This window comes from Cimex lectularius, unplaced genomic scaffold (genome assembly GCF_000648675.2).
Source record: "Cimex lectularius strain Harlan isolate CLEC.00 unplaced genomic scaffold, Clec_2.1 scaffold58, whole genome shotgun sequence".
In the NCBI taxonomy this organism is placed as follows: domain Eukaryota; kingdom Metazoa; phylum Arthropoda; class Insecta; order Hemiptera; family Cimicidae; genus Cimex; species Cimex lectularius.
The window spans coordinates 280,955-304,048 of NW_019392696.1; the positions used below are offsets into that span (position 1 = coordinate 280,955).

The following is a 23,094-nucleotide window of genomic DNA, read 5'->3' on the forward strand; positions in this document are numbered from 1 at the left end:
GTGTTTGTTTTCCGTGTAGATGTGGCACTCGCAACACGACACACAAGAATGACACATCTACACAACAAACACTTGGAGCCCTGAAGATGATCTCAATAAAGATCGAAAAGTTGCGACCATAAAGAAAATGTTTTTCTAAAACCTACGTCCCACCAGACCGCATCTCACGATTTCCAAATTACCATTAACTAACGGTCACTAAACACCTCACAAAAACCCTTAATGATGAGTTGTTAAAAGCAAGAAAGAACACGAGGACTGTCAAAACTAAAATGACTTAACTAAAGCAAAAATAAAAGTTGTAAACTTGGAACTCTGCGTGTTCTAGAATATTTGCGAGAAGTTCGGCAACAAATTGTCTGAGACACAAATCAAAAATAAATTGTCATCAATTGTTGAAAAAATATGTAATGAAATAAGTATTAAAGCTTTTGTGTTGGATAGAGGTGAAGGGTTATCAGATTAGGCATTCACTGTTGGACACAAGGGTTGAATTGTACGTATAGGCTGGAAGGAAACCGTCCTAATGTTTATTCAGCTTAAAAGTTTAAATATTTTACAGAGATTCACATTCAGAAATGCTCTAGAGTTCCAGTAGGTTTTTAAAGATTTTTGTACCGCACACATTTATAAAAAGGCCTGATTTTTTTAGTTTATTCAGTATTTATAACCGAATTTTCCACGCCCCGTTGGATTAGAAAAAAATACCTTGATATAAAACACACAACCTCATGTCGATCGGCATTCTTGGCTTTTATTGAGGACTTAAATATTCCGCGCTTTTAGTGCCCGAACCGCTGGCGTGAAGTCTACCTTTTACAACGCTTATGTTATAACTTGTCGGTAATAACCTTTCGATTTTTCAGGAAAATCTAATTCAGACCAGTTCACCTCAGGTAAAATTATTTTTTTCAGTTTCCTTCAAAACAATACATGTTTTGACATATGGTAAAGGTTTTACTTTCAATATACTTTTTACAAATCGAGTTTTGCTATCTCAAAACGAATTTTAATCAACTTTCATTCAAAATAGAGTTAAGTTCCTGTCTTATAAAAAGGCAGAATGTAGACTATCCGTTGGGTGTCGCGGACGAGGGGCCACTTAATAAAACGTTTTAAAATTATTATGTATTAAAATTCCATGGGCTATGCCAGGATCCGAACCCAGAACCGTTACCGTAGCAAAGTCAGATGCCGCAACCATTCACCGCGGTTCCCGGCTAATTTAGCCCTTGATTAAATAAACTATTCATATAGCAACAAGTCTTCTCAAGACTTAGCAAAAATAAGTACGTATAAAAAAGATATGCTAAGTTGTTTTCTTAGTGGCTCAAGCATTCCGTATGTGAGGGCTAATATCAGGCTGGCGCGTTTTTCACGCAACATAGAAAAAATTAAAGAATAGACTACTAAGTCATTTCTGCCTAGATATCTAGATAGCCCCTTGATTCTCGTATATCATCCGTTCTACAGAGACTCAAATGGGAGTTTACAGAGATACACTCTTTTTGTACTTGTGGTGAAAAAAATCATGGCTAAAGCCAGAAACACACTTACCCGATGCTACGCCATGCGACGCTACCCGACGCAAATCAAAACTCCGATTTTCCGTAAGGTTGCATTACCCCCGTGCACATCTATCCGATGCTATGCCACGCTAACCTACCCGACGCTATGCGATCCCCACTGTCCAGATTTTCGTCGGGTCGCATCGAGTACAGTCGAAGACAAAAGAATCGGACACTAATATTTTTATTCAAACTACATGTATTATTGTCTTTATATTAATTACAACATACTTATTTTAATATAAACCAAATTAACTGTAATTAAAAATTAGTTAGTTTTTATTTAAAAAATTAATTTTAATGGTTTGGTAGAAAATTAATTAAAAGTGGTAGAAAATACGATTTTTTGATATAATGAATTTAACTAACAATTTATTGTACTCGCTTCGGCGGTACATATACTAAAATTGGAACAATTTATTACACGGTTTTGCTCATAAAATTTAATTAACAATTTATTTCATAGTTTTGCCACCACCATTTTGTAATGTCGGGTAGCATATCAGAACAGGACACTCATAATTTTTGTAGTTTATTTCAAACTAAGTACATGTAATTTTGTCGTTATATTAATTACAACATGTTATTTCAATGTAAACCAAATTAAACGAGATCAAAAATGCATAAGTTTTTAAAAACATTGTTTAATTATGATGGTTAGGAGTAACTTTATTTAAAACAATTAAGTTTAACAAACAATTTATTAGATGGTTGTGCTCATAAAATTTAACTAACAATTTATTACAAGGTTTTGCTCAAAATAGTGCATTAAGAACAAAAGATGAGTTTCGATTGTGATCGTGATTATTGTGATAAACGCTGTGGACTGTACGCGACGTCGGATAGATATGCACACCCCACCAAAACGTGGCAAGGCGTCGGGTAGCATCGGGTAGCGTCGCATGGCGTAGCATCGGGTAAGTGTGTTCCTGGCTTAAGGCCGGTTTTATTATTGTATGAAGAGGATGGTGGGATGTAAAGTTGAGGTAGTGATCTTCATACAACAATAAACACTGCTACAAAATTAATAAAATAAAACACAATTTCAGTTTTTTTTATTAATCCCCTTAGTAGATGGAAACAACCATTTAGAGAGAAAAACGGAAATGAAACATAACTCACAGTTTTCATTTTGAGAAAACCAATTTCAAACGTTACCATGAATGTTTTAGCCCGCTTGTACAATATTATCTTTAAAACAGTGAACTCGGCTCTGATTCGGCAGTCTGCTGTGCTCAAGAGCTGCTTTGTCTTGTTCATCCCGATGGAAATGAAGCCACCCGGATAAATACAAGACTTGTAATAGCACAGACATCGGCTTTGCGGTCACAAGACATCTTTCGCTCCCCCCACGACCGAACAAGGGCTAAGTGGAATATTCCCTTAAGGGCACTACAGAGCTGTCTTCACCAACGCCTCCTACAACAGGAGAAAGCGGTTTCTGAGGGAAAATTAATTCGGAATCAAAGCGAAACCCCCAGCGGGTACGCCTCCCTTGTTATTGTATCTGTAGGGGGAGAAAAAAAAAGTAAAAAGGCAATTTACATTTCTCATTAAAAGAAAGGCAATTTGACGTCCAATACTCTCGGACGTCATGAAAGGTTTAGGGTTTAGGTTCTTTCAAAAATTAAAATTCGACTACAATATTTCGCGTTTGAATGTCTTCCTTTAAAATATGTTCTGAGCCCCAACAAGCCTTGAAAAGGGGAACCGGCAGTGGTCTCGAAATATATGAAATAAAAAGTAAAATAAAGAGGTTGTGAAGTGCGATAAATACTTCTACTACATCTTGAATTCAACAACAACCAAAATAAAAGGAGAAGGTTACATCTTTTTTTAAAAAACTCGTACCGAACCCAATGCTTGAAAATTGTTCTTTAATTGACGTTTTTATTCATATCTAATTGATATTCGATCAATTACTCTGTTTATTTACAAATTACCAATTAGTAAGAAATACTTTTACTGCTGCCAGTGCCATCAGTTAAACAAAGTCCATTTTCACTGCTTAATACAACTCGGAAAGGGAAAAAGTCCAATTAAACATATTTAACTGAGGTTCAAAATTTAGCGAAAACATCTCTCCGGTTTCAACGTCTAGACACAACCAAATAAAAGAAAACAAATGTTTTGTTTATTTAAAGTAATTGGTTAAACAAAAATAAATCCATTCTGAATAACAGATCCAAACAAGGGGGGAAAAGGATAAATAAATGCCAATAAAATATACCATTAAAAATCTCTCTTCACTACCATCGTTAAAACATTGTCGCTGATACAATTTTGTTCATTAATCTAGAAAGAGAGAGAGAATTTATTCTCCATTAAATATCAAAAATTCTTTGTGTATCAATAATTTAATTTGTTAAACAAAATCTGTTGATAAATGTTTCATTTATCATTTAATAACTTTCAATTATCAAGAAAGAAAATTAAAAAGAGAATTTACCATTGCATGAAATACAAATATTAAAGTTGAGTCTTATATATTTATTTATGTAAATATGACACTGTTTAACAGACCGTTTCTTTTTTTCTTCTATTATTACATCAAACAATAAAAATATATTTACGTGCTGTCTCAAATGAAGGCACGCTACAATAAGCGCATTCGCAATTTTATTTTGGTCCCACTTGTCCGATAAACATTTCGCGGTATCAAAGTCGAAATTTAACGTCCGCACGCGAACCTGGTTAAAAACAGAACTCGGACAAGAAAAGATTTGCATTTTGAAACGGCCGAGTTGCCAGATTTCAAAACAGTCGTAAACAAGATTGTCCTTTGTTATATTATACAGTATTTGCAGTATATTTTATAGCACTTACCTAAATTTTCGACTTCGCAAGGAAGGACCAAAGTGTCGCCGATAACGACTCGGTAGTTTTGGCCCCTGGTTGTAAATCTCGGGGCGGACGTGACCAAAGCGTTGCCTGAAACAAAGAAGAAAATTTTAAAAAACATGTGAAGTTATTCGGTCAGACTTTGAAATTAAACACAAAACAACTTTGAAATTTTCGAGATAAATATTTACAACAATCAATTATCCCGTTAGTTGAAATGAATTTAAGAATACGGCCATCAGTGAATTTTGCATTTAATAATTCTTAAAATAATCAATTTATTGTAAATTATAAAACTACTGAAAAAAGTAATTACATATTTTAAGACATTTCCAAATTCACCACTTTTAGTTTTGCCAAAGATCGACTACATCTTCAAAACCGTCCCCATTTGGAATTTACATTTAAAAGTGTTTTTGTGTATGCCTATGTGCTTCTAAATACCATAATTTTTACTTGTCGCATTTTGTATGCAATTGTAAAATAAATAACGATAAATAAAAAAGAGAATATTTGAAGTTAATAGAAAAATAATTNTATAAATACTTATTAAAAACAACTGGTATACAGGGGGACTGGGGCGATAAGTGGCAAAAATGTGAGGTGTTTCTACGCACCATATGCAACAAAAAACTTCCTACAAACCCCCCTCCAAATCTCAACGGTAAAGTAGTAATTTAAAGTTTTGGGTTTTTAATTTTTTATTTTTCGACTTAGGACCACTAAATTGCTTATAAACTTCAGAATAACTGACAGTAAAAAATTCTGGTTTGTGAAAGCCTGACAGTACAGTACATTTGCTGTAAGAAAACGTATTTACTTTGCAAAATTGATGAAAAAGATCTGAACGAATAATTAAAAAAAAAAAAATTTAAATTTGGAATTTTTTGAAGAGGTTGGATAACTGTTAATAACTAAAAACTCCGGGAGCTTTCCTAATTCCCCCAAAAGTTTCACATTCCATTAGCTTCCAGCGGTATACCCAACGTTTTCGATTGCGCTTCTGGAAGGTCCAAAAATTTTGCATCTTGTTCAAAAAAATCTATATCGATAAAGGGGGGCACCCAATTTTTCAGTAAATCCGTCTGGCTCTTGAGTTTCGTGTCAGTTCTTTATAGTTCGATTCAATCAGTTTGCTGATAGATGAGGGAAGCTGGTTCTTTCACTCGAAGAACGAGGGGAAACAATCCGCGAGTTGGTGTAGGAATTCCTCATCTACACCGATTCGCTGATTGTCTTCCTTCGAGTGAAAGAACCAGTTTTCCTCAGCCTCCGATGAAGTCTTTGGAAGGTGCGATATGCTGGAACGTCTCGTTGTGGAAAACAATCTTGGCATTCTCTCTCTGCAGCAGTAGCATTACCGTTGCAGTAAGCGTAAATCAAATGCATATTAGCAAGATGTTCATTAGGAAACAAAGACATATTTTAACTCACCAACCTGAGGATGTTGCCAGATGCTAACACAAAGCAAACTGATTGAATCGAACTATAAAGAACTGACCTCCTGAAATTTTCGACACTTATCGCCTGTCACCCTGCATAAAGATAATTAATAAGTTTAATATGCATTCTCAACTATTTATGTACAACTTACTACCTATGTACACGTAAGTATACCTGAATATCTGGTAATCAGTATGGATATAATAATGGAATATATATTTTGGCTGTTTATTAATGTCTATGCTTATAAAATAAAGTCAAAATTAACATGTCCTATTTGCAGCCGTCGCCAAGCAGAGAGTGTGTAATATATTTTTTAGTTGTCCAGTATATTCATCATTTCGACAAACGTTCTTAAATAAATATACATATAGAATCTGTCAAGCAAAATGTTAAAATTGAAATTTTATTATTCCCCAAAAAACTCATAATTCAGTTTATTATTTGTTATGTTCTTTTCTGGCACTATGAAACTAAGAGCATTAATACTGGCTAAATACAATAATTTGTTGAATGCTATCTCAAGTAATGGCAACATAAGCTCAGGTTGGAAATAACCAAAAGATAAAATGTTTCTGTTCTAATTTTATAATAGTACCACAATTGTTTTACTTGCTTCTATATTACTTTTTTCTTTTAGCTTTTGAGTTTGTATCTGCCTTATTTAGTTGCCTAAGTTAGTCAGTAAGGTTGTTTTGCTTTTTTCTATTTTCATTCTGTTTTATACTGTTTTATATTAAACCATCTATTTTATTTTGTTCTATTCTATTTGGATGTTTGGATGACAGAAATTGAGTACACCCCTAGAATAAGTTATATGTTTGTTTTTAAAGCAAAGTGACAGTAAATTGCGTAAAGTAATTCAAAAGTTTTACTGTATTTTGGTAAGGTTATTGTCATTTTTGACAGACTGTTACTCTTCTTTAAAATATTTGTGTATACAGGGTGATGCATTGTTCGACGCACCATAGGAAAGCAATGCACCTGGTAAATGACTGACAACAGTCCTTCAAACTGAAACTTGGTATTTCTTTTTCATTGGCTGGTGGCCAATTTCCCTTAAATCGACTTGGAGGATTTTCTGGTAGGGTCGTAATTGATAACTCTTGTAGTAGGAAATTAGTGTGAATGCTCAGTAATCAGTGAGATTCTAAAAGAACATTTTTTTATAAATAATGATTTCTCGATAAAAATTTTTAAAAATATTACAGAGATAAGTTATTTCTGACATTTTGGCCTGGGAACCAGGAAATTAAAACAGTTACCATTACCATTCCCATGAATGTAGACCCACATACCGCCAATACCTTATTCCGAGGCGAATGGGAAGATAAATTCCCATCATACCATTTAATATTCAAACAGGGTTGAAAAGGAGTAGGAAGTGCATTTTATGATACCAAAATGGATTGTTCGTGTAGCATTAACCTGCCCGAAGATGTAAGTATCTTTGCAGCCGAAATGTACGCAATATCCAACGCTTTATCATATGCAGGATCTCTACCAAGCAACATTAACAACGCACTGATAATAACAGACATTGAAAGAGCAGACAAATGCCTTAAAGAATTTTCACCGAAAACAAACTGTCGAAATTATGGTCTGTGAAAGAGGCCAAAAAAGTACGATGCATGACATAATAATTGAACACTAATATTATCATGGTTACTTGCGCATATTGAAGTATAAAGTAACGAAAAATACATAGATTAGCCAAAATAGCAGTAACAGCAGGAGAGCCGTCAAACTTTGAAATTTTTCCAGATATATTTAACAACCTCAAAGCTGCTTGATGAAAAACTTTAAGTCACCGAAAGGGAAATTTTTCAAAATTATAAATTCAGCATGGTTCAGTACGTCTTCGGTGATTAAAAACCGTCGTACAATATGCAGCCTGAGGTAAAATCATGGGATATTTAAACAGCACCTGAACAAAATAAACCTCTCGACCCTCCCCTCCACGATGCAGATTTGTTTCGAGGTTAAGACCTTTAACATACCATTATGATATGCCCTGAATTTAAAACGCAGAAACAAGTTTTCAAACAAAACAGCCCAACAAAAAATAACGCAAGTAAGTTGGGGTCGGTTGTCAGGATTCTGGGCCCATGGTCTGGCCGGGGGCGGGATAGGAACTGAACCTTTGAGTCCCGGTTCCCTGGAAGATGTGAACTTTTCCATAACACACATAGATACATACCATAAATGATATATATATATATATATATATATATATATATATGCTTTATTCGTCAGCAGACTTTTTTAAAATAAAATTGAATTAGTGGGTATATTCTCATAAGATCAAACAGTTATAAAAAATTTATCGGGTTTTTGAGAGATATCCTCATCGAAATATATGAAGACTTTCTACATACACAGACATTTTCACAATGACAGCTTGGTAAAGTGTTTCTTCCATCACGTATTTCCTAATAAATTCATAAATTATTTTTATATAAGGTTACTTCCGCCAAAAACTGAACGCCTCATTTCTTCGTTTGAAAATCCTTCCAATAGGAAACTGACGAACGATTTTTTGCCATTTTTTGTGAAATTTATTTGTTATTTTACTACTTTTTCATACTCAGCAATCGTTAAGTGAAAAATCTTCGAGTGAACAAATCACTGTATAGTTAAATTCACTAATTTCGTGGTCCGCTTGACCAATTAATATATTACAATTAATTAAGGTTTTTAGTTGAGATTAAAAAGTCAATGGTACGAGCGGGATTCGAACCCACGATCTTCGGCTTGATAAGCCGCTGCTCTGCCACTTGAGCTATCGAGACCTCGATCCACTCGGACACTAACTTCCCATCACAACCGCACCTTTTGAATTTTTCCTCCTTTTTGCCATTTTTCAAATGTCGTGTAATGAAAATCCTTTTTGAAAAATGGCAAAAAGGAGGGAAAATTCAAAAGGTGGGGTTGAGATGGGAAGTTGGTGTCCGAGTGGATCGAGGTCACGATAGCTCAAGTGGTAAAGCAGCGGCGTATCTAGTCGAAGATCGTGGGTTCGAATCCCGCTCGTGCCATTGACTTTTTTATCTCATCTAAAAACCTTAATTAATTGTAATATGTTACTGTATAGTATTTGTAAATAGTGGATTAATTATTGTAAGCAATGTGAAACAGAGCAGTAATAATTGAATTAGGTTTACTAGATGGTCATAAAAAACATTACCGGAAACAAATGTAATAGCACAGATATAATCCAAAGAGTTAATGAGTCATTTAGAAAGTATCTCATTCATTAAGTTATAGACTGGTTCACTTTTTTAATAATTACCGATTCTTCGGTCGTTTAAACTGAAACTTTTTTCTTTTTTTTTTAAATAAGGGCATTTATTATTAATTGTGATAAGATATTGTAATAAGAGTGAACCTTAAATAACGCATCGTACAGGCAAAACAGAGGCGACGAAGCAAATAATTCAAGGCAAAAAACACAGTGTAAGTTATTATAATTTATTCAACAGGTTCAGAGGGCCGAAAACAAAGTTTACCCCTGTCGGACAATAAAAAGAGCTTAGGCCGGTAAGTTGAAATTTAATTGCTTCACTCGTGTGTTCTATTATGTCACATCGGAGAAGCATGTTTAAAGACAATGTGAACACAATGTAAATCACTTGTCTCGGTTTCCAATCCCGTATAATTCGAGCCTCGAGCTAATTCTCCCCCCTAATAAATACATCTAATTGACAGTTTGCCTCGTTAGGAGTTAGCACCTCCGACAGGCTCCAGCCGGTCCCTTATACTATCCAGATGTACGAGTGAAGCAATTACACGTGATACTGACGCCTCAGCACCGTAGCTTTTTTTTCTTTTTTTTATTTAAGCGTGAGCGATTCGGATAACAAGATACGTGCCTTATTTATCCGGTTCCTATTTTCGGAACCAGGCGGAAAAAAGCGATCTAAGATTGTAACGGCTTTCATGTAACTTGGGTCGGCTTGTGTGGCTTTTCATTGAAAAAAAATGTATAAACCACTTGGGCCAATCTTTTAAAATAACATGTCTGTCAAGTTTACTACTTAGCTTAAGACTACTTGCAACCATGTTTGATTACATCAGTTTTCAGCAATATTGGTATTAATATAAAATATAACGCAAGTTCATGTTTTTTTACAAATGTTGTAAATTTTAGAGTTTTTGCATAAACTAAATTATGCTAATACAGGGAATAAATCAAATTGACTTAATTCAGGTTTATATTTATGGAGAGGTATATAGACTGAAAGACAAGAAAAGTTTTATTTTTAAATTTCAAAGAAAATTTTATTTTTCGTTGTTTACTGGATATTTAAAAAAAATATATGATATAGGTATAAAAGAATTAAATAAACATTAAACTGAGTAAAATAATTTTACCGCAAATGTTGCTATGGAAACAATGACTGAAATATTCAATTCATTACGGAGTTTCCTGCTCTTGCGTCGATCACCGCCTGCATTCGACGTGGCATCGATTTTATGCGGTTCTGAGTGTAGTGCTATGGAATATTTTCATATTTCTTCAACAGCGCCGTTCTTAACTCCTGAAAAATAATAACTCGTCCCAAAGGTGTGCGACTGGGTTTAAGTCAGGACTAAATTCTGGCCACTTCAAACATTGAATTGAAGCCCGTTCCAAGCGACCCTAGCTGTGTTGGGCCTTGCATTGTCATACATAAAAATAAAAATGTCGCCAAGTAGTGGTCTATAAGGCAAATTCTTCGGATCACACAACTTCAATGAATCAATGTGTGTATGCGGGGATATAGCGCTCTCCAGTTCTTCTCCAAACCCTCTCACGGCATTAAACAAAACTTTGACTCATCCGAAAACAAGATTTTAGTTCAATCTTGCTCAGGCCGAGTGATGCGATTTCTTGAGAAACTAAACCGAGCTGTTCTGGCCTTGTCAGAAGTTCTGGGCCTGTGACAGGCTTTCTCCCACGTAATCCAGCTTCTGAAAACGCCTTACAGTGCGTAAAGTGACATTAACATTTCTAACTTGTTGAAGTCGTTGCCTGATTTTAACAGGAGTAGAACTTCGATTAAGGAGTACATTCAAAACAATAAAACGATCATCTTGTTGAGATGTGACAAGATGGCGACCTGATCCATGCTTTCATGGGTAACAACCAGTAACTTGGTAGCAAGTGAAGACACTTCGGGCAGTTGTTCAAGGAATGTTGGGCCACATATGCTTGACTCTTCCAATATTGCACATTCTATCTGCCAACAATGCTAATATTTTAGCTAAATCTGTAAAGGGATGGTTGCTTTATCTCTACAGCGGTAGAGAGTACATTCGAAAGAAAAGGACGATCTTCTCTCTGAGATGTGACAAGATGGCGACAAGATCCATGCCTTCTTGAGTAACCTCCAGCATCTTGTTAGCGATGGAAGACTTGTTTCTTGTTTGTTGTTCAGAGAATGTTGGGCCAAATAGGCTTGACTTCTTCCATCTTTGCTATAATTCTAACCGAATCTGTAACAATTTTTTTCTTTTCTTTTTTTAAACTATTACGACGGTGAACATTTTCTTTTTTTGGTTTATGTTTACGCAATATTTACACCTCGGGTAATGGGATTAGAAACATTGGAAAAGGACCACGTACATACGTATTCCCACGCACACGTACGTCTAAATAAATCGACATAATATTTTTATTTGTAGCACGCATTTTGTAAGGAAACAAAGAGACAACCGAGTAATTCGTAATTCGGTTTTGGTTGTGAGATTTCTCCGTGTTGTCTGCGGGATGATAAACTGTAATTTGGTCGTTCCCGATCATTTTGGTTTGCCTAACCTCGCGCTGTTGATCTGCCAGACGCGTTTGGGCATTTCGACATCTTCAGTTATTGAGCTGGGTGTTATTTAACTAATCGTGTCCTTTTATAAGCTGAAAGCTAACAACTCCAGCATAAGAGGACCAAAAAAATGCGGAAACGAGAAAACTGCATATTTATAAAAATGCTCGGCAAGTCAGTAAGTTTGGAAGTACGGATTGTAAGTTTTATTTAATTTTTTTCTTTAAAAAAATCAATATTAGACGATTTTTTCGTAAAAATAGTTTATTTTAAAAAAGACCGATTTGGCAATAAGATTGACATTAGCTTCTACAAGGTGTCCTTTTTAGATTGCCCGGCTGAATTGCTCTTGATCCAATGACGCTATCAAAAAAAAAAAAAAAAAAAGAGTTTAATAGTTTTACTCTAATTTTAAATTTTTACCTCGTTTTGTAGAAAAATTATACAGGGTACCTCAGGCTAGTACAACTTCAAAATTTTAAAAACGACCTTATAAATTGTGATACTTCATTTTAAAGGATTTTTTATACTGAAAACAATGGCTAGTCGGATTTTAAATTGACAAAGTTATGGGAAAAAGTTTGAAAAAAGTCTTGCTATTTATTAAACATTTCATGTTCGAACTGCCTGCCTTGCGTAAAGACGCAAAGATTTGCTCTTTTTAACCAATCTTCACAGGTGCTCAGAGCGAGTTAGAGGAGATGGATTGACAAGCATTTTCTATCCACTGCCGCAGTTCTTCAACAGACGTTCCTGGGTTATAATTGAGTTAGACACTGTTTTTTAAATGGCCCCACAGAAAATGGCAAGAGGAGTTAAATCGGGTGACCGACGATGTCAACAGATCGAGCCATTAAGTCCTTATCCACCTATGCTGGAAGTGACGATTCAAATAAAGTCTCACCTGCAAATAATTGTGTACGGAGCACCCATCAGCTGTAGAATAACTCTTTGTACTTGTTGCAGAGGAACATCATCCAATAGTGTTGGTAAAACCTCAAAAAAATTGAGGAACTGAGCACTGATTTAAATTATTTTCGTAGAAATAAGAGCCAATTAATTTATTTCCGAAAAGTCGACACCGAACATTGATACTGTGCACCACCTGATGATGGCAAGTACGAAATTCTCTGGTTTTCCTCTGCCTAAGTTCGAAAATTCCAACGCTTTACTATGCCATTAGAGGTGAACTTGGACTTAGTCCATAGGATATAAGTAAGAAGGTTTTCTTCAACCTCCCAATTCGACATTTTTTCAAGAAACGTCAGACGCCTGTGATAATCAGAGTCCCAATGTCCCTGGACAAGGTGAGAGCGATACGGCTTAAACTTGTAAGTCCGGAGTACATATCTAATTTTCTTTTTTGGAAATTCTAAAACCTTTCCAAAATTTCGGAGAGAGGATTTCGGATTTTCGAGAACACACTAAAATATTCACTCCTCAAACGCTGCCAGTTTCTTTTTGCTATTTTTTGCCATTTTTGACCAATTCAAAATCCTGTTGCGCCGTTGTTTTTAGAGTAAAAAAATCCTTTAAAATGATGTGTCATGATGTGTAGTTATATTTGAAATTTTGAAGTTGAACTGGACCTGATGTACCGTTCATAATTTTTTTCAAAAAAAGGCAAAAATTTGAAACTATACTAAAAAATATTAAACACGTATTGTTTTATACCGTGTTTGTGTCAAGAGAAATTTAGCCAGGCCAGGCAAAAAGGATAACCTGTATATAAATCGTGTACAGTGTCTTATTAATAATAGTTAGCGACAATGAGTAACGTTCATCATGAATGATGACATCAATGTTCATTTGAATTAATAATGAAACAACAAAAACTTATGATCAAAATGATAAACAAACATAACCGATATTAAACATGTTTTTGTTTAGGTTTGGGATAAATACATCGTATAAATAACTGTGTTTCAAATTATTCGGAAATCGTGAGATGCAGTCTGGTGTGATGTAGGTTTCAGAAAAACATTTTCTTTATCGCGCCAACGTTTCGATCTTTATTGAGATCATCTTTAGGGCCTGGGATTTATAAATAGTGTTTAAATTTAACAAATACATGTAGGATGTGGAAAAAAGTGAATTTATACAATGCAAAAAAACAAATTTTTATATTCCAACAAAGTATTTCTACACACTCAAAGTGTTTGTTTTCTGCGTAATTGTGCCATTCTTGCGTGTCGTGTTTCATATGTTCACTCCATTCCTATAAACTGAATAAAAAAGTGAAGCTTCTTCACCAATAAAAAAGTTCAGATTTTAAAATGATTACATCTTAAATAAAAGTTAACTCTGGAAATAAAAAATTTCATTTTAAATAGAATTTTTCTTTGGAAGCCCCACAGCAAAGTTATTAATATTTTCTCTCGTTAAATCCGACTCGTTTTGTAAAGCGTTCCACGGCTTCAACTACAGTCACAATTTTTCCCCTTTTATCATCACGGGTATCAAATTGGCCAACATGAAATAACACACTGATGTAAAACTACTGTAGCAAAAGGATGAAGACTGTAAAAGAGATGTTTCAACATGAAAAGCCGCAGTGTGTGATCATGAATAATAACGGAAAACCATTCGTGTATATTATGAAAATTAACATCCAAGGCGGATTTTAATGTTTTGATAGAATCGTGTGGAGTTACATTTACATTTTAATCATTACATACCGCTCAATACCTACCCCAGAAACCTTCTTAAGACACTTCGCACATTTGTCTGAATTATTATTTAAATAAAGAACTGTCCCTTCTCACTAGATATTTAACATATATTACGACTTTTTTCAATTGTTTTTAAAAATAATATAAAATAATTTGTTGTTCAACGCCATTGAGTAACGAAGCTCTTATCGATCAATGTCGAAGGATGGCCGTCGACAAGTTACGTCGCCGAAACGTAAAACCCTTTTATGTTCTTGACATTATTTACACAAACTTGTTAAACACGCCTACCAAACAATAAAGAAGCTCTTTTGCATGTTGTTTTTTTTATTAGCCAGAATTTATTTGCATTATTCAGCACCCATTTTTAAACTTGAAAAAGTCGCGAATTGAACGAATGCCGGCTTAACAAACGATCTATTTAAAAAACAGTAGATTTTTCTCTAGAAAAGCGTCTTGGATTACATAAAAAATAATCTTATGGCAAGGCTTTCACCCCCAAGAGTTGTCACTCTCCCTTGTGCTGACGTAAGGTCTAGTCTATACGTCAGGACAGACCTACCCCGTTATTCTGCTGCGTCGCTAGTATCCCACTTAAGCCAGATGCAGAATAATATAAAAATTGTATATTTTAAAAGAAGACTCTTAAAAGGAGAACCAAGAGATATCCGGCATAATTATAAAATTAAGATTATATGCGGTGTTCGGTTTGTTACACTTGTAGTTTGATCGTTCCCGATCATTTCGGTCTATCTGTGCACTTTTGTCAGCCAGACGTGTTTCATCTTCTCGCTATCTTCAGTAATGGGTTTTTGATGGTGTCTCACCCTGCTTACAAGACTGACCCAGTATTAAAAAAGGCTAGACGGCGAAACGATTCTCAAAGACCAAAACGACGAAGGTAGGAAAAACAAAATTATCGGCAACGACCAAGCTACTAATTATTGTTATACCATGATGATCATATTTTCTTGAGTTGCTAACAAAATTACATATTTTATTATTTATAAAAACACAATATCTTAATTCTTACCTATAGTGTTAGAAACGTAATTTTCACTTATGGTGTACCATTATAATTTTTACATCTTAATTTTACTACATTGATACAAAGGTAAACTTCAGTAGTTGTTAATCGATCCAATATTTCAAAGAGAATGGCAAAAAATTCCACCCAACTGATTTCTTCATTTTCTCGATAAAAGAGTTTAGTTTGTTTAGTTTGTTTTTAAAAATAAATATTTGGTCATGCTGTTTTAAATTGGGAATATCAATTAGAGGTAAACACAATCCTTAATCCAAGACAAGGATAAAGGATTTTTCAATGTTTACTTCTTACGGAATTTAAAATGTTTATTCCATCACATTTGAATTCTTGGCAATAAACAGTTTAGTTTTCATCTTTGTTTTCTTATTTTCAATTTTTAAACTTAAAAATGCCACTTAGTGCTGAGAATGTTGTGCGTGGTGCGGCAGTTATTGATAGATGTTCCATCAGGTATGCAGCTATTGCCATCGGAGTTCCCTACGAAACTCTAAAGCCGGGAACACACTTACCCGATGCTACGCCATGCGACGCTACCCGATGCTACCCGACGCCTTGCCACGTTTTGGTGGGATGTGCACATCTATAGGTACACGTCGCGTACAGTCCACAGCGTTTATCACAATAATCACTATCACAATCGCATCGTTTGTTCTTAATGCACTATTTTGAGCAAAACCTTCTAATAAATTGTTTGTTAAACTTAATTGTTTTAAATAAAGGTACTCCTAGCCATCATAATTAAACAATGTTATAAAAACTTATGCATTTTTGATCTCGTTTAATTTGGTTTACATTAAAATAACTAAATTGTTAATTAAATTTTATGAAAAAAACCGTGTAATAAATTGTTCCAATTTTAGTATATGTACCGCCGAAGCGAGTACAATAAAATGTTAGTTAAATTAATTATATCAAAAAATCGTATTCCGGTGTTTTGATTAATTTTCTACCAAACCATTAAAATTATTTTTTAAATAAACAGTAATTAATTTTTAATCACAGTTAATTTGGTTTATATTAAAATAAGTATGTTGTAATTAAAATAACGACAATATAGTTTGAATAAAAATATGAGTGTCCGGTTCTTTTGTCTTCGACTGTACTCGATGCGACCCGACGAAAATCTGGACAGTGGGGATCGCAGAGCGTCGGGTAGGTTAGCGTGGCATAGCATCGGGTAAGTGTGTTTCTGGCTTAAGAGATGCCGTTAGTTGTTGAGAAACTGAGTCCTACCATAAAAGGCCTGGTTCTAGAGGCCCTAGGGAATTTTGCGAAACCAGCATCTTACTGTTGTCAAGCGATTCATCAGCTCCAGGAAATTCGAGGTGTCCAAATTTTTGAACACACTGCTCGTAAAAGGTTAAATCAGTATGGACTGAGGGCTTTTCGCCACGTAAGAAGACCAGAACACACAGAGTTGCACGGCTCGCATTTGCTCGAAAACAAAGATTTGGTCTTTGGACGGTTGGTCTGCTGTACTTTTTACAGATGAGTGTAGAGTTGCTCTACTATCTCCAGATGAACGTGAAACAGTGTGGAGTAGGCGAAATGAAAGGTACGAAGCCGGTATTTCTTCACAGAGCCAACCTTTCCAACGCAGCTCATTGGTGGTGTGGGCGAGTCTCACAGAGTTCGTTGTTGTTCGTGGATGGTGTTTGATGGCCACACGCTATGTGGATGAAATTTTGGAACATCATGCGTTGCCTATCTTGTTGAAATCAGCAACAATCATAGTCTAATGCTCGATAATGCCCGTCCACATGTCGCTCGCATAGTACAAACGTACCCTCAACAGTATAACATCGGGGTCTTAGCCTGGCCAGCCCGTTCTCTATTCTTGAACCCCATCGAACATTTATGGGAAAACCTCAAAAGTCGAATAATAGCACGTCCATCACTTCCTGATTCACTCCGCTGAAAGGTCGTGAAAAATGGGCTAACCTCCAGCAAAGAGACATTTCCAGGTGGTAGAAAGTACGGCAGAAGTATGTAATTAAGACAAAAAGAGGAAATACGCAATATTGAAGTATTAATTAAAAATCTAATTAAAAGAAATTTTATCTGTCCGTTTTTTTGTTCATTTTTCATTTTCCTAAGCAATTTACATTTCTTTGATACTTTTTTAGACAAAGACTCAATTATTAAAGGTAAAAAACGTGACATTTTGATTAATGTATAAAAATGTGTACAAATCAACTTATATTACAAGTGGGTGGAATTTTTTGCCTGTCAGAGTATAAAAATGATTGATTACTGTTCTATTATGGTTCTATTTCTAAAACACAAAATAAATAAATTTCTAAAATCTGAAAACCACTTTTCGCGTCCTTTGACCAACCACAGTTTTGATATTTTCAAATAAACTTTTAAAATCCAGTGATAAACGTACACAGGTTTCTTGAGAGACTCAGAGAGCAATATTTTGAAATTGTCTTTTAACTTATTGAGAGAATAGTAAACAATGATGATTCCCTGTTTTGTAAACGTCTTCTTTCTACATATATTTGTTCAATAGACTTTAACGGTTATATTGCAGTTTCAAAGGGAATAATTGGTAAATGTTCAATACGTAACCGGTCTGTACGATAGCACGTCATTTGATCCAAGTTGCACAGTCACGGGCAAAGAGAATTCCTAGAAGGAATTTTTACGTGGAGGCAACGTGAGAAAAAGAAACGACCGGGTAGGCGCTGATAATTTTCTAGTTATGCCAGAGTTTATAATGTTCGGCGGATGATTCGTGAGTGGAACGGCCGTTGGGGGAGAGCCCAAGGCACGTACTAAAGGACTAGCCGAGCTGTTAGCAACACCTGGAACCCCTTTAACCTTCCGCCTAATTCCTTTATAATTGGCGCAAACCCTTCTCCAAAATAGAAGATTAGTTCCAACGGCGCCCGGGCTCTCAGTAAACCGACGATTGCCCCCCCCCCAACTATCGGGTTAAACGCGCAACGTGATCTGGTTTTGCACCGCATTTTGTTACCAGTGTTCGCTTTACGGCATAGAAATTAATATCCGCTTGTCGCTTGTCGAGTTAGGATTCGGAAGCCATCAAAACGTTATTAATCGGGAAACTTCTCTCGCTGTTGGTGTTGACGACTCGTGTACGCCGTACACGGGTATTCGAGTCAATAAATCTGTTTGTCCCCTGATTTTGAAGAACACGAAAGTATAAAAAAGTTTTAATAATTCAATTCAATCAAAACATACGAAACATACAGAAAACGCCAAAGATTTAAGAAGTACTATGTAATTTTAGAAAAGCTCTTATTGAAAAGAATTCTTCCGATTCTAAATTCTCAAAACATAATCCACGATCGTAAATTTGGTTTTCACAACCGTCACTTAACTGTCAATCAGTTCCATGTGGTAGCCATTATTTCCTCCTCCCATGGGATGTTTCAGCACTGTTCTGGGGCACTGCACAATTACCTCACAGACCGATTTTTCCAAGTCATCGAACGCCATTCCATCCATTCCATCTCTGCATATTTCCCTATCCTGTGTTCCTCAGAGTAACGTTCTGGCCCACACACTCTACCACGTGTTCACAGCTGACAAGCCATCACATCCCGAAACCACCACATTCACATTTGCAGTCGATACAGCAATTTCTAGAAACTCCGACCTTCTCATTCCCACTCGAAACCTCCAATAACACCTCACCCTACTAGATTCTTGGTGTAAAAAAAAGGGATAAAATTTAACACAGACAAATTTACCCACATTACCTTCACTCTCCGTAAAAAGATTCCCTTCCCAACTGCGGACAATATGCGGTACATACTGTACATCGACAAACACCTGACTTGGAATCCTCACACACGACTGAAACGTCAGGAGGTTGTGACCTGATATAGAGCCCTTGCATGGCTTCTTGACAAACGTTCTAAATTACCTCACAAAAATAAAAAACAGCTTTACAACACCATAGTTAGCTTGTATGGACGGACGGAATGGATGTGTGGGGGTAAGCCAAACATTCTAACATCCGCCGTATTCAAACATCCAGTCCTTAATACTACGAAAAATACTAAATGTTCCATTTTATGTATTCAACGTAACTACACATACAGACTTACATATCCCTTTCTTTCAAGGTGAAAAAGGTTGCCGTTACCGCAAATTTCACAAAACTCTCCCAACTACCGTAGTAAATTAGCACACCATAAACCTCGCATCCGACGAATCCCCTCGAACCCTCCCCGCCGAGTGAAGAAACAATGGCCGCGATATTACCTTAAGAAGTGATGGTGATGATTGTGAAAATGATAATGACACAAGTATCAATTAAACAGACAATATTTTAGTATCATTGGAGTAATACCAATGGGTATTTTCTCAACTTTTGTGCAAATGTTAAAAAAAAAAAAAAAGTAATACTAAAGTAGACTGGGTTTCTAATATAATCCGCAAAAAATAACCATTAACCTAAGGATGACAGTTTACGAAGAAATCGATAATTCATTCGGGCATTGATTAGTAAAGGTCGTGACTGCTGGCCATTAGGCCCATGTACTCTGAACCCATGTACATCGAGTGATGAGTGCGTTGCCGAGGGGTCGAATTTTGCAACCGGACGTCTCCGCTGTTAAAATTGTCCGGATAAGACTTGCAAGGGTGTCCTGGGAAATCCTCAGAGCTATAAATCCCTTGGTGTCTAATCCCCAGGTGTCCGGAAGGGCCATAAGTCAACAGGTCGTTTCCTCCTACCGCAGCCTCAGACAATCCCGTCAACCGGCTAAAAAACTGACTTTTTTCCCTAGCTATAGAATCAAAATATCAACGCTTTCAACGTTGTAAATTATTACCACCCTTCTGTTTGTATTCATCATAATATTAACGTTATATTAGGCTAGTATTATTGATTTTTTCAATTCAATTTTTTTTAAATTCAAGACGTGATCTACATTTCGAATGTACTGGTCATACGTACAAAATGGACTAATCGAACTCACTTCTATGTTAAACAATGTAACAAGTTTTTCAATTTTAATTTTTTTTTTAGTTTATGAAAATTTAATTTGTATTAAAAAATTAAAGGAGAACGAATAAGAAAATTTTTAATGTATGTTGTAAACAGGCCACTAACTGTTGTTTCATAATTTGTTGAAGCCGTGACGACTTTTTTTATAGGAGATTATCAACATAGGAATATTATTTGTTGAAGTGAGGAGCGGTTAAGATTGAGGTAGTTTTTAGAAAAACACCTTTTTTCATTATTTTGCCGACGTTTCGACCTGTATTCGGATCATCTTCAGTGCTTGCGTGAATTACAAAATATATATTGATTGGAAAAATACAATTCAGAAGTGAATATAAACTTCGATGCCAACTGTTTCATATTTACATAAAGCGTGATGCTGTTCTTGTGGTATCATATTGATGTTGTATGAAATCGTTGTGAAACGTGAATTTGTATTCAGCTATTTTATATAATTTTTTGACGATGGGTGGCGGGCAGATTTTTTTTAATGTTTCTTTTTTACTTTTTCCAAAGTCAAAGACAGAACATCAATCCACAAATCCGATTGTAATATATAAAATTAATTGTAGTACCTGTCCAGCCAAACACATTGGAATTACATCGCAATATTTGCAAAAACGGGAAATAAACTCATCTACGACACTGAAAACCAATCCAACCTTGTTATCAACAAAATACAAATACTAAACACTGAAAAAAACAAATACAAACGTAACTTTATTCGGGCCATCTTCAGGGCATAAAGTGGGATGCTAATGTTGTAGTGCCATATTGGTTTTGTGTGTACAACAACACTTTCACACAAAACCAATGATGGCACCATAAGAACAGCACCTTATTTTATGACCAGAAGATGACCCAATTAAAAGTGGAAACGTCGAGTAAAAAAAAGTAAGAGGTGTTGTTCTAAACTACCTCATTCTTGACCGCTCCTCACGACTTCAACAAAAAAATTTCAATTTTGAAAATATGTCAATAAAAAACGTTCGAGGCTTAAAATATCGACAAACAAACTAGACTTTGCCTTAAAGAATAAAATAAGTTTTGCATTATAATTTCAATATTTTAAAATTATTGTGAGCAAAGTAAAGATTAGATGTTTGTGCGGCCTTTCATTTGTTATTGTTTTAATACTTAATTACATTTAATTTAAGTTAATTAACATTTCTGTTTACATAGGAGGTTTTGATGTTTACATCAAGTATAATGAATAATAACCAAGAGGATAATGCGTCAGTTCATAACGAAAAAGTGTCTTGAATAATTCGCTGTAAATTATAAAGCATTTTCTTTCTCATGTCTTCAAAACCCATAATTCTTACTGTACGAATTTTAGCTCGGTACTGTAGCGGCTGATGCAGCTTGTAAAATATTCACGCATTCAGTGATGAAACCATAAGTGAGAGCATGTAAGTAGTTCGAAAAATATAAAACAATATCCGATAAAACTCAAAAAAATCTCCTTTTCTTTGTTGGTTATTATTCGGTTTTCGTGTGGTGTTCGTGGTACTATCTTCAGATATATGAACGATCCACTTTTCGTCGAATGGGACAATCTAGTCAAAAGCTTTGTGAGGCAAAGCAATGAAAAGGAAACGTTTAAAGCCTGAAGCTTGCTAACGTCGGTCATTTATGATTTATTTGCAATTTATGATGAACCCATTTGCTCAGCGTACACATTTTCTCAAGTAAGCTAGACAGAATGGTTTAATCGTTTACGTTGAAGACTTTGGCAAGATCCTGACATGTTTGACAGGACACAAGTTCGATAACTTCCCTCAATTCGTCGTCATTCATGGTGGTTCGTCTTCAATTCTCTCACTCCCGAAGCAAACAGTTTGAACCACTTTTGGGCAGTGGATCCTTTTTGATTTCATCGCCGAGCGCAGTTAAAATTTTACGAGCTGACTACTAAGCGATCCTTCGATGCATATAAAATGTTCATTAACAGTATTAAAACAAAAACAAATGAAAAACGGCACGAACATTTCTGGTTATCTGATAATAAAGTCAATAACAAATAACGATTAACTAAATGACTGGTAGATCATATAACACCATTCTGCACTCTCCGGGTAAACCGGATAAGTCAAATTTGGGCAAAATGAGAAATGCATATTCCACTCTTTAGACCTGATACACGGTATAATTTATGGAGTCGAGAAGGAAACCTGAAGGATAAAAGGAAAAATGTAAACATTAAAATTTTTAAACGTTGTGATTTTGAAACAGTTTAACCCCAAGAATGCAGAATTTTAATTTAAAAAAACACACAAAGCTGGAAGGACTTGTTCTCACAGCGAGCCTGATCTGAAGATGGTCATACTTTACGCCATGGATATGTAATACTCGTTATTGCTCGAGATGTCTCGACCTTTCCAGTGTATTTTAAATAAAAGGTAATACTCAGGCATTAAACGCTTAAATCTCTAAGAATGAGTCTCATTACGGCTTGGTTCCATCTGTTGTGATGTGTGATTGGTTTATTCTGAATTGAATTCATTCTTTAACATCTATAAATCTTAATAGAACCCACATTAAATCAAAACTGACTCCATAAAAGAATTACTCAATGGGTGACCCGTGGCCGCTCGAGATTCGCCAAGCCACGAGCCTTTTTGCGCCATGGGAACGGGCTGAGGTACGACAAACTACGATAGATATCAAATCTATAGTACGCTCGTCAAGCCATATGCAGTGAAAAAAAAGGCTTTAGCCATTAGCAAAGCCTGTG

At 35.4% G+C, this 23,094-nt stretch overlaps 1 protein-coding gene across 2 annotated transcripts in view; it reads right to left on the reverse strand.

The window, feature by feature from the left end:
• The window catches only part of LOC106670598 (MAM domain-containing glycosylphosphatidylinositol anchor protein 2-like), a 531,551-nt gene that overhangs the window by 272,410 nt on the left and 236,047 nt on the right, over window positions 1-23,094 (reverse strand). For both annotated transcript variants that reach the window (XM_014401087.2, XM_024226040.1), the window contains one exon: window positions 4,395-4,499. In XM_014401087.2, the coding sequence (XP_014256573.2) occupies window positions 4,395-4,499 (105 nt within the window). The remainder of the gene's footprint in view (window positions 1-4,394; window positions 4,500-23,094) is intronic.